Raw genomic sequence first — 18,532 nt, forward strand, 5'->3', positions numbered from 1 at the left:
CTTGGTTTCCTGGACGCTCCCGGCGGCATTTACTGGTAATGTTATTTCTCCCTTAGTAGTTTCACAAACCATGTTGAATTCGTTTAGCACTCGGGCTGCAGGCACGATTTGGTCCTATAGGCCGAGTTGTTCTACGACCCTCGATCGAATGATGTTGGCCGAGCTACCTGGACCAATCAACACACGTTTAACTCGAGATTTATTCATGAGTACAGATATTACCACGCATTGTTATGGCGCTGCACGATTTATTCTGTGTCCTCGTCGCTGAAAGACAAAGTTCCTTCTGGTATGTAATCTCAAGTCCGTTTCTCCCTTGTGATGGATACTTTGGTGCGTTTTAACATCGGGCCTTGAGGAACATCGACCCCTCCGATGACCATGTGAATGATGTGTTGAGGTTCTTCTTGCTCGGTTTATTTATTGGAGTCCCTATTTCTGAAATGATTCTTTGCTCGGTTAGTCAGGAATTCTCGAAGATACCCGTTGTTGAATAATCGGGCTACCTCCTCCCTTAACTGTCGGCAATCCTTTGTTCTGTGGCCGCGAGTGCCATGATATTTGCACATCTGGTTTGAATCCCTTTGGGCTGGGTCGGACTGTAGAGGTCAAGGCCATTTGGTATCTTTGATGCGTTCGATAGCCGATACGATGGCAACAACATCAACGTTAAAGTTATATTCCGATAACCTTGGTGCTTCTTTAGGTCCGATTGGCATGTCGAAACCGTTCTTGCTCATGAGTCCCCAGCTGCTCTGGCCACGGTCATTTCTCCTTTCATTTCGCATAGAACCCCGTCTGGACCCACTGTTTCTTCTATCTTCGTTGTACGGCTGATACCGATCCCTGTTCGGCCATGGTTCACGATCGATATCTCTCTTGACTCTGTCAATGGGTCTAAATAGGATAAACATACCCGGAAGGAGCCCCAGTTGATCATCTTCGACTCTGATCTTCGATTGATATCGGTTATGCACATCAGCCCAAGTGACAGCCGGATATTCTATTAGATTCTGCTTCAACTGTTGTAAAGCCACCGAACTTCGAATATTGAGTCCTTGGGTAAAAACCTGAACGACCCAAACATTAGCGACTGGTGGCATGTCTATTCGTTCCATTTGAAACCAAGAGAACTCTCTGAGCATTTCATTATCCTTTTGCCTTACTTTGAAGAGCTCCGATTTCCTGGTTTCGACCTTGATAGCCCCATCATGTGTTTTCACAAAAAAGTCTGCAAGCATAGCAAATGAGTCAATAGAATTAGGGGGTAAGTTGTGATACCATATTATAGCTCCCTTTGATAGGGTTTCTCTGAATTTCTTCAGCAAGATAGACTCGATCTCGTCATCCTTCAAGTCGTTTCCTTTGATGGCGCATGTGTATGAAGTGACATGCTCATTTGGGTCGTTCGTTCCGTTGTACTTAGGAATCTCGAGCATGCGGAATTTTTTAGGGATCGGCTTTGGAGCCGCACTCGGAGGGAAAGGTTTCTGTACAAACTTTTTGGAATCCAAGCCTTTCAATATCGGCTACGCTCCCGGGATCTGGCCGACCCTAGAATTGTAGGTTTTCACCTCTTTGTCGTTTGCTTTGATTTTCTTCTCCCCTGATTCTATTCGTTTTGTCAGCTCCTCGAGCATTTTTTTGTGATCTCGGGGTTTTTACCCGACTCGTTCCCACTCGACCTTTCTGCGATCGATTCCTCCTTGCGAGTGATTTCTCGAGACGGGTCAGGCTCGATCCTGCTCGATACGCGGCTCTAGTTTTGTAACTGAGCTATTGCCACCTGTTGAGCCTGTAACATTTTGAAGATCATCCATAGATTGACCCCGTCTCCTCCATTGTTTTGAGTATTCTATACTGTCGACCGGGCTCTACGGATGCTATTCTCGGGGACAGTAGGGGGGCTTGTGTCGACAGCCACGTGCGAATTAGTGTCTAACAGGTCCGTAATTGGAATTCCGACTGGATCAAGGGGAGGTACCTCGTTACCGGGCGCTATGTTATGGTTTTCACCGTGGTGACTAGATTCAATGTCAGCAAGTAGAAGTGCTAATTGTGAGTTTGACATTTTGAGCTTAGGCTTGAAATCAGAGACACTTTAAAGAACAAGTGTAAAATAGTGTGTGTTATGAAAATTTGAATCAAATAACTACTATTATCCTTAGCCCCACGGTGGGCGCCAAACTGTTTACCCTCGAAATCGGATAACAATTGAATTTATACACGGTTTTAAAGATACGTGATCTAACTTGATACAAATTGAGAAATCAGATTAATATTGAAATTAATGATAGAAAAGTAAATGCAAACCACACAAGTTGGACAATCTTGGCCTTGAAGGTAGGTCACCCTCGAGTCAAAAGTGCCTTAATCGATGCTGGAACGGAATGATAGGATAATAAGAACTAATAACAACAATATATTGCTTTTGGATGCGTGCTACAATGTGTATTACAAAGAATCAGACCCCTTTTATATAGTAGGGGAGTCCTGCTTTAGATACAATTCTATAAAAGGTAAGAAATCTCACGATTTGCTAATTAATCGGTCTCTCATTGATACGTGTCGAGATTCTCGCCGTGATATCTAACCGGTTGTGGATATTTCGGCGTTCCATTATTGGGTCCGATAATATTTCCTCGAGCTTATTCGGAGTCGGGGTCGGTTCCGGAGTCACGGGCTCGAAGATCTTGAAGATGTATGTTCTGACTTCGTACTTTGGTTCGATGGAACCCGGGGTCGATCTTCAATCCATCACGTTTCGGTTCTGATCCGTCATGCAATTGATGATCCCGATTCCGATCGTATACAGTAATAAAGGAGCATTTGGGGAGGGGGGAAGAGAAAACGGAATTGAAACCCTTCTATTTTATGGCACCACAATCCAAATATATTCGATACTTTATTACAGGCGTAATGGCTTCCTGGCCACTTAAACTTCTACCGTATTTTAAAGCCGATACACGAACTTACATTGTTCCCATTTGAACACACAAACTCACATATTCGGTAGCTAATAAACCTATTTGACCGTTGACCATGCACATGTGGCAGTGACAGAGATGATGTGGACAAGGTGTGTGCAAGTCACGAAAATTACGCGCGTGACTACAATAGCTTTGATTTAAAAAAAATCTAAAACTAGAAAAAAAATACAAATTAAAAAGAAAGAAAATAAACCAGGCCCACTTCCCCCATACCCCAAAAATTTCCTTCACCCCCTGTGTTCTTTTTCTCCATTGTCGTCCGCCCTCACCTCCTCATTCTTTTCTTTCTCCCCCTCTCTAATCTACCCCCTCCTCCTCTTTTTGTTCCACACCCAGGTAGAGATAGTGAAAAACAAAGAAAAACAATGGATTTTCTCAAAAAATTTATGTCAATTCTTCCTCTTACATTGACTCCCTCTCCCCTTTTTGTATCCAATCTCAGACCGGAAGACAAATAGAGAAAACATAAATATCAGCGGGAAATTATCGAGTTTTGGGTAGAAAATTACATTTATGGAGGCCGACTTTTTCTCTCTTTCTGATTTCACCATTTATGTCCTTCTTTGACATAGCCTAGCCGGCTCACCGTAGTATTGGGCGGCCTCCATTGTTTCAAAACCATGGATTCCTATTGATTTTTTCTGAAATTTCAAAATTAATTAAATTTTTTTAGTCTAGCCATGAGCATAATGGTATTGTGAATTTGATTTAGAAATAAGAGAGAGAAAGAACACTGAAGAAAAAGAAAAAGAAGAAGAATAAAAATAAGGAAAGGAATGGAGGTGGGTGAACGGAGAAGAAGGGAGATTAATTTTTAAAATTCCATTTAAAAATTTTAAAGATTAATTTTTTTTAATAATATAGGACCCACAAATCCACATGTCATATAATAAAGACCAAACATGTGACATGTTATTCATGTCAGAGCGATTGGCGAACATGTTCAACAGAAAGTGTTTATTAGTATTCATTCCGTCAAGTTGAAGTATTCAAATGGGAAAAATATAAGTTCATGTATCGGATTTACAAATCGGTACAAGTTTAAGTGGTCAGGAAGCCATAAAAGACTCGGAACCGAACATAGTTGTCCGCAAATTTACTAGTTTGAAATTTCATTTTACTTATTCACAATTTTAAGTCAGTATGTGGGCAGAGTGCCACTACAGTTCCTGAATTTTCTTGGTAGTATAAAAGTTCTGTTGAAACTTGAAAGACAATAAAGTTCTAAGTTATAAGAAATGAAGATGTGTTTGTAAGGGTATTTTGAAGAATCAAAAGATGTGTACAATATTAATCTACTATAGCCATATAGTATGTTAGCAAAATTCTAATATATATATATATATATATATATATAATAGACTCTATTAAAGATTTGGAAAAACTTCTTTTTAAAGGTTTTAATACTTCCGTGCTAGAGAAATATTAGGGCCAAACTATTATATTTCATCAAGTCTTAGACAGCTCCAAAATTCAGATACTATTCCTCAGTATAATATCCAAAAAGATACAAAATCAGAAAATTAATTTATGAGTATTATACAACCATGACAGAGAGTTTCAAAAGACTAAATCGGAAGAATGAATTTTTACAACAAGAGAAAATTAAACTTCTTGATCAAATCAAGACTTTAGAATCTAGAATTCACGCATTAATGCTTGAACTTACACAAACTTAGAGTTCTCTATCTCCTTCAAAAATGGATGAGACGGATGTGTATTCCCTATTAAATACAGATAAACCTATTGTATCACGTCTAGATATAACTAGTCTGGTTTAATCGGGAGCCGATAAAGACATATCAAATCCGTTAATGGCTGACACTTTGCCAAAAAGTAGAAATTTAACCCCCGAAATTAAAGAAAGAAGAAGGTTGCCAAGTTAATTATATTACTCAAGGAGAGACATTCAAAAGAAGACAAGTAATTATTCAAGAAAAAAAAAATGCTGAAAAATAAAAAATATCATTAAACAAACATTAGAAAAATTCTTGACAAAGGATAAACACATACTGAAAGGGGAATCACAGAAAGAAAAAGCAACCCAACAGAATTCATAAGAGGACAACACAGATGAAGACTAAGATATGGGATATCATGAAAATGAAGATGATGACTCTGGAATAAGCTTCGATTCAGCGGCTTTGCAAAATTTGGATACATGATAATAGAGTGAAGAAACATAAAGCCGAAGAATAGTAGAAACAAAAAGACATAAAGGTGTAAATTTGAAAAAATGAATGGTCCGAAGAAATGATGTGTGTCAAAAGATAAGATCAATAATTCAGGAAAAAGAAAAGATAAAATAAATAGCTAATTTTAAAAAAAATATCAACTATATAGCACATCGACCGATGACGAAGTACACAATTATCAGGAACAAGAAATAGCTAATCTTTATTGGTTTCTTTAGACTTCTTAATACGCTGCAAAATCTTGGTTACTTAAATCTGTTTGAATAATCAAGATGGAGATGGCAGAAATATCACTGCTCTTGTCTCTACTCCATGAAATTTCTCACAACACTACATTATTCATGTGCTTTTTGATGCATTAATGTAAATCCTTAAAATTAGTGTTGGGTAAGGCTACTAAACATGTACTCTCTGCTTTCATTCATGTTCCATTTAAGTAATTCACCAAAAGTTTCTATATAAGAAATCGTGCAAGATTTTAGTGAGGCTCAAATGAACTGATGACTTTCCATATACTGCAGTACACAAAAAGGTCCTAGTGAAAGATTTGCTACCAATAGTCCTTACAAGAGCAAAGACCATCTTTAAAACAATGGAATCTATTCCTATCACGCACAACTATCTCTCGCTTGACAATTTCTGATATTACTTTGAAAGCAGCATGACAGTCTTCACAAACGCGAAGATTCTTCATTATCCTTATTGTTTCTCCTGGTTTGGTGTTCATCAAACCAAAAACAAGGGCCAATTTCTCACTATGGCGATACAAATATTTTTCTTTCTCATTCTCTTCCATGTCTAGTAGGACCACTGAAGTATTTGGTACATATCCTTTGAACCTCATTTGTTCTAGCAGTTTGTCCCATATTTCAAAGATCTCCTCTGCTTGAGGATGGTTATCATCTCCGGCCACAAATTCATGCATTACTCCTGCTATAGTTATTGAACTCCAACCTGGAGTTTTCTTTACTCCTCGATCTTTCATCAACTTCCTCACCCTTGCTGCATCTTCCCAGCGCTTAGCTTCTGCATAAATATTTGACATAATTATATAGTATCCGTCATTAAGAGGGTCCAATATACCTAGGTGCCTCATAGCTTCCTCGGCCATTTCCACATCCTTTTGAATTCTACATCCGCCTAGAAAAGAACCCCATATGACACCATTTGGCTTTATAGGCATGCTTACGATGAACTCATATGCCTCTTTAAGAAGTCCTGCACGACTTAGGAGATCAACCATGCAACCATAATGCTCAATTTGGGGAGTAATGTTATAGTCTCTAGTCATACTAGCGAAAAATTCTCGCCCCTCATTGACCAACCCCATATGGCTACAAGCATGCAAGACTCCAAGAAATGTGACCTCATTAGGCTTCATTCCCGTTTTGATCATGTTGTTAAAGAGTTCTAAGGCTTCATCTGCCTGTCCATGCATAGCTAAACCCTGGATCATAGCAGACCACGAAACAATTGTCCGTTCCTTCATTTCTTCAAACACAGCTTTTGCAGCCTCTAAGAACCCGCACTTAATGTACATGTCAATCAGAGTGTTACAAACATGAACATTTCTTTTAAACCCGCTCTTATTTGAATATTCATGAATCCTCCTGCCCAATTCAAGTGCACCCAAATCAGCACAAGCTGCAAGAACAGCCACTACAGTCACCTCATTCGCACTCAATCCACTCTCTTCCATTTCCTTGAAAAGTCTAACAGCCTCTTTAGCCTTTCCGCAATGAACAAAACCCGTAATCATGGCAGTCCAAGACCTTAAATTTCTCTCGGGCATTTGGGAAAACAATTCAAACGCCTCATCAATATCACCCTTCTTCGCTAATTGGGTAATCATTATATTCCAAGACACAACATCTCGTTGAGGCATTTTATCAAACAGAAGCATGGAATCAGCCATTGCTCCACAAGTAGCATACAAGTGAAGAAGTGCATTTAGCAATACTAAATTTGACTGAAACCCAAGTTTCTCTATATACGCATGAACAATTTTCCCACATGAAAGATCCAGTAATTTCACACAAGCCTTGAGAACAAAAGAGCAAGTGAAAATATCAGGTACAACATTGTAAATGCGCATTTGATGAAACAAGAAAATGGCATTTGTTACACAATTGCCCTCAGCAAGATTTCTCAAGCAGCTATTCCACACAGAAACTTCTGGCTGCTCAATACAGTTGAAAATCTGTTGAGCGAATGAGAAGTTGGGAGTAAGTGCACAAACGGAGGCAACACGGGGAAGTGGGAGTAGTGAGAGAGGTTTATTGGTTTTAATGAGGAAAGCAACAACTTGTTTGAGCTCGAACGGGGAGTTGAAATTGTAGAGGGTTTCTGAAGTGGGTATTTGCACATTGTTTTTGGCATCAAAGGAGCGTTTGAGTTTTGGGGAGAGATGGGTATGGTAATGGTTGGGAAGTGAAGATGCCAAACAAACAGACTGCACCATAGGAAGCATCAACCTTTCTATAACTTTTGAGTTTTGACTCGTAACCAAGAAATCAGAATTTATGATGTTATCATGTTTAATCCGAATTCTCAGACTTTGAATTCCAGACTTCTAGTTAAATGATGAAAGAAGATTTTGTTTAATCTGGATTCTAAGATTTCGAAAGATTTCCAACATTCTTGATTTTATCCCACCCCTTGATGGTGTTAACTTGTTAGTTAAAGTATAGATAGAGATTTTAACTTAGAATCAACATAAAGTTTATCAAGATTCATCATAATTTTTCTTTTGGGAGAAATTAAAAAATAGCTAAATTTACAAGTGGTGATTCAAAAATAGTCACAATTTTAAAAGTAATCGAAATTTAGCCACTTTTCATGTAAAGATAAATCTGAACGAAAATACTTATCAAAATCCGAAAAATACTCCAGCATAATATACTGGAACTACAATCCAGCATAAGTATACTGGAATTCTAGTATATTATACTGGACTTCCAGCATAATATACTAGACTTCCAGTATAATATACCAATCTAGCATAATATGCTGGAAGTTCATACACAGGTGCTCCAATCTCCAGTATATTATGCTGGAACTTTTCGCGTGTTGGAGTTCCAACACAATATGCTGGAAGTTCATACACAGGTGCGTCGATCTCCAGTATATAGTTTCAGCAAAATAGTGGCTATTTTTCAATAACTTTGCAAACGCTGGCTATTTTTGAATGACCAATCCAAAAAATGGCTAGTCCGTACTTTTTACTAATTTTTTATCATTTTTAAGCTGCTTCCCTAACCTATACAATTCTCTTTCTTTATTTGGACTTGGAACTAATTTATCAGTATTCAAAAGAATCGTCATAATTTCTTTATTTTTATGCCACCCCGTTAACCTATAACAATTCTCTTTCTTTAATTCTTTACTTGGATAAAAATGTAGCGGCTAATATACAAAAACTTAGTGAATAATTAAGGAGCATACTCGATCCTAAAAAAATTCAATGCTAGTTACATAGGCGTGGTTGAACCAATTAAATAAATTGATTAGACAAGTTGCTTTAAGAGAATGATTAGGAGTTGAAATTCCGTCAAAACATCTCCAATTTCTCCCATTCTAGATGCACCAAAAAACAGAAGCAGGCACAATTTTACCAATTTTTTTTATTTATTTATTTTCTTTTATGAATTTCCCAACTCTCCATGTGCAACAGCTCTCATAAGCATCGTATCGTAAGGCATGACCCAAGCAAGTCCAAGAACTGATAAAAACATAATTCCATATGTCAGCTGCTACTGCGCAATGAAGAAAGAGATGTCTCACACTCTCAAATTCCTCCCGACACATAAAACATCCGTTCATTGTCGGAATGCTTCTTCTACTGAGGTTGTCTTGAATAAGGTAGGCTTCAGATGAAGTAAGAAAATTACATAATGTATGGAAATTATTAAGTAAAATAATCATTATTGCCTGTTACAAAAGTTTATAACACGTTATTGACATCCCAAAACATCAAAAAATATGACCATTTTCGCCCACAAGGTTTTGGCCAAATGGTAAGTGCTCAACACCTAATGTATGGGTTAGATATACATCACGGGTACCCTGCTATTTATGAAGAAAGGTAGAGGTGTGCGCCCATTATCCACTGAATTTTAAACCACTAAATAATTGGAAGTTCGAAAGTCCCAAATCATAAAAGTATGCTACTGAAGAATCAAGAACCATAACGCCTAAGTTGTTTCCTGAACTTATTAGTCGTTCACATTGTAGAACTAGAATCTGATGTATCAGATACACCCGGCACAGGCACCGATCATACAAAAACACACAATGAACAAAATCGATACTAAATTTTCCGCAAAAGACTAGGACAACATAAATGCTGCAAACTCATCAAACTCGTTACAAAAACCAGTAACTACATTCAGAAGTTATTTGAAATGTAAAGGACAACGTGACTGCTATAGAAACTATCAGAAAACTCATTACAGAAACTAGTAACTAAACTCAAAGTTTACATGAAATGCGAAGACCTCAATAGTCAGGGATTGAAGTAAATCGATAACCTTGAGCACCTCTCCAAGAATAATATGCAATCCGTGTCTCATAAAAACCTGCAAGTAATCATTAAGTGTCACAGTGGCTGTTGGAACTTTCTTAATCAATATAAGGAAAAGCGAAGAAAAAACATAAATTAAGAACTTAATATGCAACACTGAATATCTAAATAACATGAAGAAAACATAACTTGAACTAAAATCTGAACAGTCTAATAAATCTATCACTATTGCCTATTGCAAAAGTTTATAACACGTTATTGACATACCAAAACATCAAAAGTAAGTGTTCAACACCTGATGTATGGGTTACATCACCGGTTGCCTGGTATTTATGAAGAAAGGTAGAGGTGCGTGCCCATTATCCACTGAATTTTAAACCGCAAACAACTAGCTCTCGGGATTTCTCGGTTATCCGGAAAAAAAAAGAAAAAAATATATATATATGAAAAAAGGACAGCTCGGTGCACAAAGCATCCCGTGTTCATGCAGTATTCGGGAAAGAGCCGTACCCCAAGGGGGTGTGATGTAGGCAGCCTACCCTGATGCAAGTATTAGTAGCTTAGTCCACGGCTCGAACCTGTGACCTATAGATCACACGGCGATAACTTGACTATTGCTCCAAGGTTCCCCTTCAAAATATATATGTATATATATATAAAATGTGTGGCCATTTTTAAGTGCACAGCACAATCACCTTCAGATGGGGCTTCTTGCAACTAGGAGTGGCAAACGGGCGGGTCGGGTCGGATATGGTTCGGGTCGAAAACGGGTAATGAAAAAACGGACCAATTATCCGACCCGACCCATATTTAATACGGATAAAAAATGGGTTAACCGGCGGATAATATGGGTTACCCATATTATCCATGAGTTCTTGTATATGATTGGAAGAATTCTTAGTCTCCCTAACTTGAGGAATCCCCAATTTGAGGCTTTACAAATGTAAAAATTAGACTCATTGGTTATCCATTTTCTAAATGGATAATATGATTCTTATCCATATTTGACCCGTTTTGAAAAAGTTCATTATCCAACCCATTTTTTAGTGGTGGATAATATGGGTGGTTAACTGTTTTCTTTGAACCATTTTGCCACCCCTACTTGCAACTATAGAGATAAGGTAGATAAATTAACAAGTAGTCCTACCATTTGCTGTCTCGCTTATTTAACATGCTCACAGATTCAATGGAAGTTACCTTGTTAATTCAAACTGGTATTCATACTGCCAACAATGGTGCAACTGTAACATAACTCTTGATTTAGTGGGACTACTGCACTCTCAACAAGGATATATTGAACAACCTTATACAAGATTTATAGCTTTATCATCCAAAGCACTACAACATAGATGAATGTTTTACTTACCTGGGAGAAAAGTGAGAATTCCAAGTCCAAGAAGACCATATGCCTGTGAGCGCTCTCCTCCCATATGACCAGATAAGATGAAGTATGATAGCAAGAGAAGCAGACATCCCAGAAAGAGCAGAAAAAGAGCAAGGGCAATGGACTTCCAGGGGATTCTATCTAACGATTTTGGTGAATAATCAAATCTAGGGTCAGGTCGGCTGCCAGCACTACCATAATAGTCCTCATCTTCATCCACAGCGAGACGACTGTAAGGAATATTCCGCCTGGAAGCCATCCACCAGAATTCCCAGTCTTCGAATTGGAAAAGATTAACAAATTTGGCAAAAGGTCAAATCAGAACAAGGCTGCTTGAGAAAACACCACCTAATTGAGAACACGAGGATCTGACTATCAGAATATATAATAAGTTGGCAAAGTGAGGTAGAATTTTAAAAATAAATGCTTTCTTGGTCAAGAAGGATAACCACAAAAGATGGTTCAATAATACACACAACAATAAGGTCGCGTTCTAAATTATTCTACAAAAATATGTCAATATTTTCCCCCTATATATATGTGTGTGTGTGTGTATTTATTATATCTCAGTATTTGTCATTTGTTCCATATTGCAGCTCATGAGAGTCCATAACTTTTCCTGGCCTTTTACTCTGTTGTTACTACACTCATGACATTGCTGGGAGCCTGGGCTAATTACCAAAGAATAAGAAAAGAAGTACCATTTCTGCAATGCATTTTTAAGTCAAAATTGTGGTGGTTTTGGCCATAAATATACCTCAAAACTCCTAAACACAAGAAACAGAACATTTTATTTTACGTGGTCAGATCCTCGTTCTGAAGCATCATCAAATTTTAATCGTCCAATTGGAGGATTCCATGGTGAGACCTTTACATGACTTCTGACATTAGCTCCTATAATTTTGAAGTATAAAGGATTCATAAAACTCATGAACCATTTTCGACAGTTCTCCAGGTGGTATATAGTTATACATTTGTTACTCATATCACCAACTTTAGTCAGCACCACACCAATTTCATCACAGACATCCTTTTTCCGACATTAGCTAATGAATTTTGACTTGGTACCACGGGGGAAGCCTCTCAAAACAGTACAGTACCACTGCACCGATGTCCTTGCTTTTTTATGCAAATTGGCTGGAAAGGAAAATGAGGTCTTTTAACGTTGAAGAATTGTCCCTTATACACTTTGAGGCACTGATCACGAAAGCATTTCTTTTATAAGTAAAAAAAGAAAGCTATCCAAATTTATGTGGTGAACTCATTAGTTCTCCGGAGATCTCAACTAGCATAGTCGACTGTCCTAGTTGACACTTTCTCTTTACCTCTGTTTTGAAGACTTCTTCTTCTTGCCTTTGCAGGCTACTATTTACTCTAAAGTTCTGTATAAGGGATTGCATCCCCTTGATGTTATACTGATGAAACTTTCAAATAGTATCCAATCAATCAACAGTTTCTCAAACTCCAAACTAATTAGGGTCGCAAAAAATCCTATCCCCAAGCTTTCATATTTAGCGGGTGTACCATTTTTCCTAAAACGTGTTGATTGGACCATAAGGGGCTTTCTACAAAGGATTTGGTTAGGGAATTAAGATTACATTTGTGTTGCTTTGCATTCGATTAAAGGTGAATAATTTAATTTCATTATTATTCTTTTTCTCTTTTCCTTTGAGAGCTTATACCTATTAATTTTTTCAATGGACTATCAAATGTTTCATGAATGTTTGAGTGTTTATAAAGAAACATCAAAATCAAGCAATCAGAAATTCCAGATGCCATTTCATTATAGCAAGTGTAAAAACCAATCTTTTTCAATCTAGTTAGGGCCAAAACCATATTAATATCCATCAGAAATCAAGTTAGATAGGAATCCAACTCAATCAACAAACAATTACGTAATTATCCGCTAATACAGATCAATAAGACATTCTACTAACTCGAAAAGCTTCGGACTAACCTTGAAGGGAAGCAAGTACAACTTCTCCAAAGAAAGTGACCCGGAACACTGACGAAAACCTAACCCGGCAACGATAGCAGTGGAACGTGGCAAACACCCGAGAAATTGCGCAACCAACTTTGACCAGATTTCTTTTGTTTCCTTATTTTGTGCTCGGAATAAACTTTGTCTGCATTCTCCTCATTTGCTGTCGTTTCTACTTAGGGGGCGTTTGGACATAAGAATTGAAAAATTCAAAAAAAGTTAAAAAAAAAAAAAGGTTCGGTATTTGAAATTTAGAGAGTGTTTGGACATAAATATAATTTTGGATTGTTTTGAAGTTTTGTGAGTGATTTGAGTGAAAATTTTAAAAAATATCTTTTTGGAGTTTTTCAAATATTCGAAAATTTCCACAATGCATCTTCAAGTGAAAATTGGAAATTTTATTAACAAATGCCGATTTCGAAAAAAAGTGAATTCTTTTTGGAAAAACGGGAAATTCTTTTTATGTCCGAACGAGCTCTTACTTTGTTTTCTTTTTAAAGGTGGAGCAAAGTTTAAAGCTAATAGTTCGGGATACTAAATATTTATTAGGTTATAAATTAATAATTTAAATATATATATATATATATATATATATATAATAAAAATTTTAAAATGAATACATAATTTGAAACAAAACTATTGGGTTCGATCGGATTCGTAGCTTCTATTCTTCCAACGCCCACGCTAAACAAGTTACTACTATTCAACAAAAGAAAAAAATTACTAATGTTCCACAAGTGAAAATGGTGAAAATTTCAAGCCCGGAAAAAAGTAAAAATGGTATTTGTAAATTAGAGTTGGGTTTGGATATGAATAAAATTTTGGATTGTTTTTGAATTTTTATGAGTGATTTGAAGTGAATATTTTGAAAAATAATTTTTTGGAGTTTTTAAAATTTTCGGAAAAGTTTCAAAATTAATCTTCAAGTGCAAATTGAAAATGTTATGGCCAGACACTGATTTCGAGAAAAAGTGAAATAATTTTTATGGCCAAACAGCCCCTTATTTTATTTGGAGAAATTTTAGAAGAAAAAAAAAAGAGACTAAAACTTTTTTCATCAATTTAATAAATATATGTTACCAACTCAAATTGAAGGAAAACAAGTGGTTGAATTGTTAGTATATAGTTGCTTGTATCCGGCGACGGACCCAGAATTTTGAGTAAACCGGTCCAGTCTAAGACGATGGTAATTAATAATCTATCGGGCACAAGAAGTAGGATTTGGTAGCATCTCCTTTTTTCTATCATTTTTATTTATAATGTGATGTTAAAATAAAGTCATTTTAAATTTGGAGCATCTATATTTTTAACTGCTTGTTTGGATAGTTATTACGTATCGTTTCATAATGTATCGTGTCGTACTGTATTGTATTGTTCTATATCGTTTGATAAATACAATGTTTGAATAGATTGTGTCGTTTGCCATCGATGATATAACACACCAGCAATATGAAGAATAAACTTGCAATATTATAAGGAAAAATTATGATACATGGTAAAATTATTGTATAAAAGGTAGGGTAAATGATAAAATAAAATTATTTAATAATAATGAAGGGTAAGATTGAAAGAAAAAGACAAGGTAACGACGCGACCACACCAAGTCGTAACATAAAGTGGCACATTTTGTCGTTATGTAACAACGGATTTAACGATACGATACAATAAAATTTAAGTAAGAATCAAAACAAACATCGTATTTAACGTAACAATATGATACAATACAATGGGTAACAACCATCCAAACAAGCCGTAAGATTACACATATTCTGAAAGAAGTACAAAAAAGCCATTTACTTTTATTATTTAAATAATTATCTATTTAATATAACAAATCTTACTTCAGCTAATTCAAGATTTTTTTAAATTTTAACAAATAAATAAATTTGAACAATTTAAAAAATTATTAACTCTAAGAAATTTGACAGAATATAAAATTCGTTTGTGTTAATAAAGTACAAGTTACTATTATTTTCGAATAGAGGACAATAAAAAAAAGACTTACAAATTAAACTAAATTAATACCACTAATTAAGGTAAGATAAATTAAAACTTTCTACATACTCTTAGATATAAATAGAATTCATCAAATAAAATTAATTGTATGTTTTAAAATTTTTTATGAAAGAGATAATAAAAATTTACTTTGTAGAAGAGTTTAATTTTGAAGTAATATAAACTTGACAGTAATTTTACTAGAAATAAGTATAAAGTAAAATAGGAAAAGACAAATAGAAGACATTAGAGATTTGAAGTAATAAATTCACGACAAGTTATGGTTAATTTGAACAACAAGCATACTAGGCCCACATTAGCACATCATCCGTTGAAATACAAAAAGGAAAAAAAAAACTAAAATATACACAAATGTTTTGGTTTCTCATCCAGCTGAATATCTCTCAATACGTGCATTATTTTCATCACTACAGCTTGACAAGTTTTAAAAATAGAATATTTGCGGGGTGAAAAGTATTATAGCCCTTTGCAGGGTTTAAAATAAGTTTTGATCTTAAAGATGAAGCAGCAGGATTTTTGAAAATATGGTTGAAAATCCATTTCCACATGTAGCGCTTCAGAATGCAACTTGATTTGAATATCTTTGTATTTATTTTCAGCTCGTCGAATCATTTGCTCTGATACCGCTTGTTTGGGATCGCATTCAGGGTATCATGCGGAATATAACAATTACAAATCTTCAATGACGATAATTATATGATATGAGTTTGGTCGATTGACATACACATGATAATACTAATATAAAAAGAGAAAAACATACTTAGAAGAGAATAATTTTTTCCCTTAAATAAAACTTTCTAAAGGACTACATTGTGTATACCTTTTCATGTTCCAGTTGTGGGAAGGATGTATTCAATTTATAGATGTCCAGAATTTTTCCCAACAAATGAATAATCAAATATGAAACAAAATTATATGCAGTAGCATATGCATTTCTTAGGATATCTGCCAAAAAAGATGATCATCAAAGAAACCATAATGTGGATTTAACCAAATTTGATAATGGACAATCGATCAATTACAAGAACATACTACAGTTAAAATGTCTTAACTTCTCTACTACATTTATCACACTTATACATGATATGCCATCATTTACATCCATGGGAACTTCTTTCTTTGCATGACCTGTACATTCATCAGAGATTTCTTCGGCAATGTCACTCCTTAAAAAATAAATTCAATAATTAACTATAGACAATATTTAATAAGGAATAAAAGAGATTATGACAAATATTTACTTTTTCTTCTAACATTCTTATTTCAAGCATTGCTAACTTTCGAAATACGTCATTGCAGCTTGGGCATAAATCAATCATATGAAGTTAGGAAGTAACATATCTTCAACAAATATTAAATCCTAGAAGGATAAAAAAATACCACTTTAATGACATATTCAAAGCAATCTTTAGCTCTACTAAGGTTCTCCCCGCCTAATTTCAAGCAGCAATAACCACGAGTGATATATGCTTCAAGCAGTTTCTCATCCAACTTAAGCTATTAAGAAAATACATGATTAAAATATTAAAAAAAGATAAAACCATAAAATTGAGATATAACTCACCGCTTGTTCAAGTTGATTTTCAGCATCCGAATTATAATGGGGGGAAGATACCTCCAATAGAAATCCTTTGAGGTAATGATAAAATGCTTTTGTGTTATACTACTGCATTTTCTCCATCTAATTCAAATTACAAAACTATTCACACATAAATAAATTGAACTTTATTATTTCAAATATAATTCAAATATTTACTTTTTTTTTTGAGTTTTATCAAGTTCATAGAGAAATCCTTTAACTTTTCTCATTAACTTACCAAGTTCTTTATCCCGGTCTCTTGCTAAATTAGTATTGCGATGTTCATTGATCAATTTGACGAAAGATATTTGACGTCCAAACTGTTGAGATCAAAATAATCAGGACGTCATGCGGAAGCTAACAGTTACTATTATTTTCGAATAGAGGACAATAAGAAAAGACTTACAAATTAAACTAGATTAATACCACTAATTAAGGTAAGATAAATTAAAACTTTCAACATACTCTTAGAAATACAATAGATTTCATCAAATAAAATTAATTTTATGTTTTAGAATATTTTATGAAAGAGATAATAAAAATTTACTTTGTAGAAAGGTTTTACTTTTGAAGTAATATAAACTTGAGAGTAACTTTTTTAAATATTACTAGAAATAAATATAAAGTAAAATAGGAAAAAAGACAAATAGAAGACATTGGAGATTTGAAGTAATAAATTTACGACATTATAGTTCACTTGACCTGGAAGCATGTTAGGCCCACATTAGCTCATCATCCGTTGAAATACAAAAAGGAAAAAAAGCTAATATATATACAAATATTTTGGTTTCTCATCCAACTGAATATCCTCTCAGTACGTGCATTATGTCATTACTGTAGCTTGACATGCTTTAAAAATAGAATATTTGCGGGGTGAAAAGTATTATAGCCCTTTGCAGGGTTAAAATAAAGTTTTGATCTAAAGATGTATCAGCAGGATTTTTGAAAATATGGTTGAAAATCCATCTCCACGTGTAGCGCTTCAGAATGCAACTTGATTTGAATATGCTTTGTACCTATTTTCAACCTCGTTGAACCATTTGCTCTGATACCACTGGCTCTGATACCGCTGGGATCGCATTAATCAGGGTATCATGTGCGCCCAGCTTCGCAGAGCAGCTCTCTCCCCAGCCCACAGCATAGTGTGGAATCTGGATCCTTTCATCGAGCACCATTTCTTTTAGATAGAAAGGGAAGATATCAATTACAAATCTTCAATGACGATAATTATATGATATGAGTTTGGTCAAGCTGACCTACATATGATAATATTAATATAAAAAGAGAAAAATATACTTAGGAGAGAATAATTTTTCCACCTAAATAAAACTTTCTAAAGGACTACATTGTGGATACTTTTTCATGTTCTAGTTGTGGGAAGGATGTATTCAATTTATAGATGTCCAAAATTTTTCCCAAGATAAATGAATGACCAAATATGAAAGAAAATTATATGAAGTAGCATATGCATTTTCTAGGATATCTGCCAAAAAAGATGATCCTCAAAGAAACCATAATCTGAATTTAACCAAATTTTGGTAATGGACAATCGATCAATTACAAGAACATACTACAGTTAAAATGTCTTAACTTCTCTACCACATCTATCACACTTACACCATGATATGCCATCATTTACATCCATGATAACTGCTTTCTTTGCATGACCCATACATTCATGAACGATTTCTTCGGCAATATCACTCCTTAAAAAATAAATTCATTAATTAACTAGAGACTATATTTAATAAGGAATAAAAGAGATTGTGACAAGTATTTACCTTTTTCTTCTAACATTCTTATTTCAAGCATTGCTAACTTTCGAAATACGTCCTTGCTGCTTGGTTCCTAAACGCATAAATCAA

General features: G+C 35.2%; 2 protein-coding genes across 3 annotated transcripts; both read right to left on the reverse strand.

Annotated features, from left to right (window-relative positions):
* Nucleotides 1-5,670: 5,670 nt before the first annotated feature.
* Nucleotides 5,671-7,843, reverse strand: LOC109206832 (pentatricopeptide repeat-containing protein At5g66520-like). The gene has a single exon (XM_019369695.1). The coding sequence runs from the start codon at nucleotides 7,653-7,655 to the stop codon at nucleotides 5,736-5,738; it is 1,920 nt and encodes a 639-aa protein (XP_019225240.1). The 5' UTR covers nucleotides 7,656-7,843; the 3' UTR covers nucleotides 5,671-5,735.
* Nucleotides 7,844-9,488: 1,645 nt separating this feature from the next.
* Nucleotides 9,489-13,228, reverse strand: LOC109206833 (transmembrane protein 230). 2 transcript variants are annotated; one of them, XM_019369697.1, is made up of 3 exons: nucleotides 13,049-13,228; nucleotides 11,074-11,367; nucleotides 9,489-9,762 (listed from the first exon to the last, which is right to left on the reverse strand). In XM_019369697.1, exons 2-3 carry the CDS (start codon nucleotides 11,348-11,350, stop codon nucleotides 9,683-9,685), a joined length of 357 nt encoding a protein of 118 aa, XP_019225242.1. In that variant the 5' UTR covers nucleotides 11,351-11,367; nucleotides 13,049-13,228; the 3' UTR covers nucleotides 9,489-9,682. The 2 variants fall into 2 exon arrangements, with proteins under 2 accessions (XP_019225242.1, XP_019225241.1); XM_019369696.1 differs by having other exon boundaries at nucleotides 11,074-11,439; nucleotides 13,049-13,226.
* Nucleotides 13,229-18,532: the final 5,304 nt, after the last annotated feature.

The sequence above is a fragment of the Nicotiana attenuata genome, unplaced genomic scaffold (assembly GCF_001879085.1).
Source record: "Nicotiana attenuata strain UT unplaced genomic scaffold, NIATTr2, whole genome shotgun sequence".
NCBI classification, from domain to species: Eukaryota; Viridiplantae; Streptophyta; class Magnoliopsida; order Solanales; family Solanaceae; genus Nicotiana; species Nicotiana attenuata.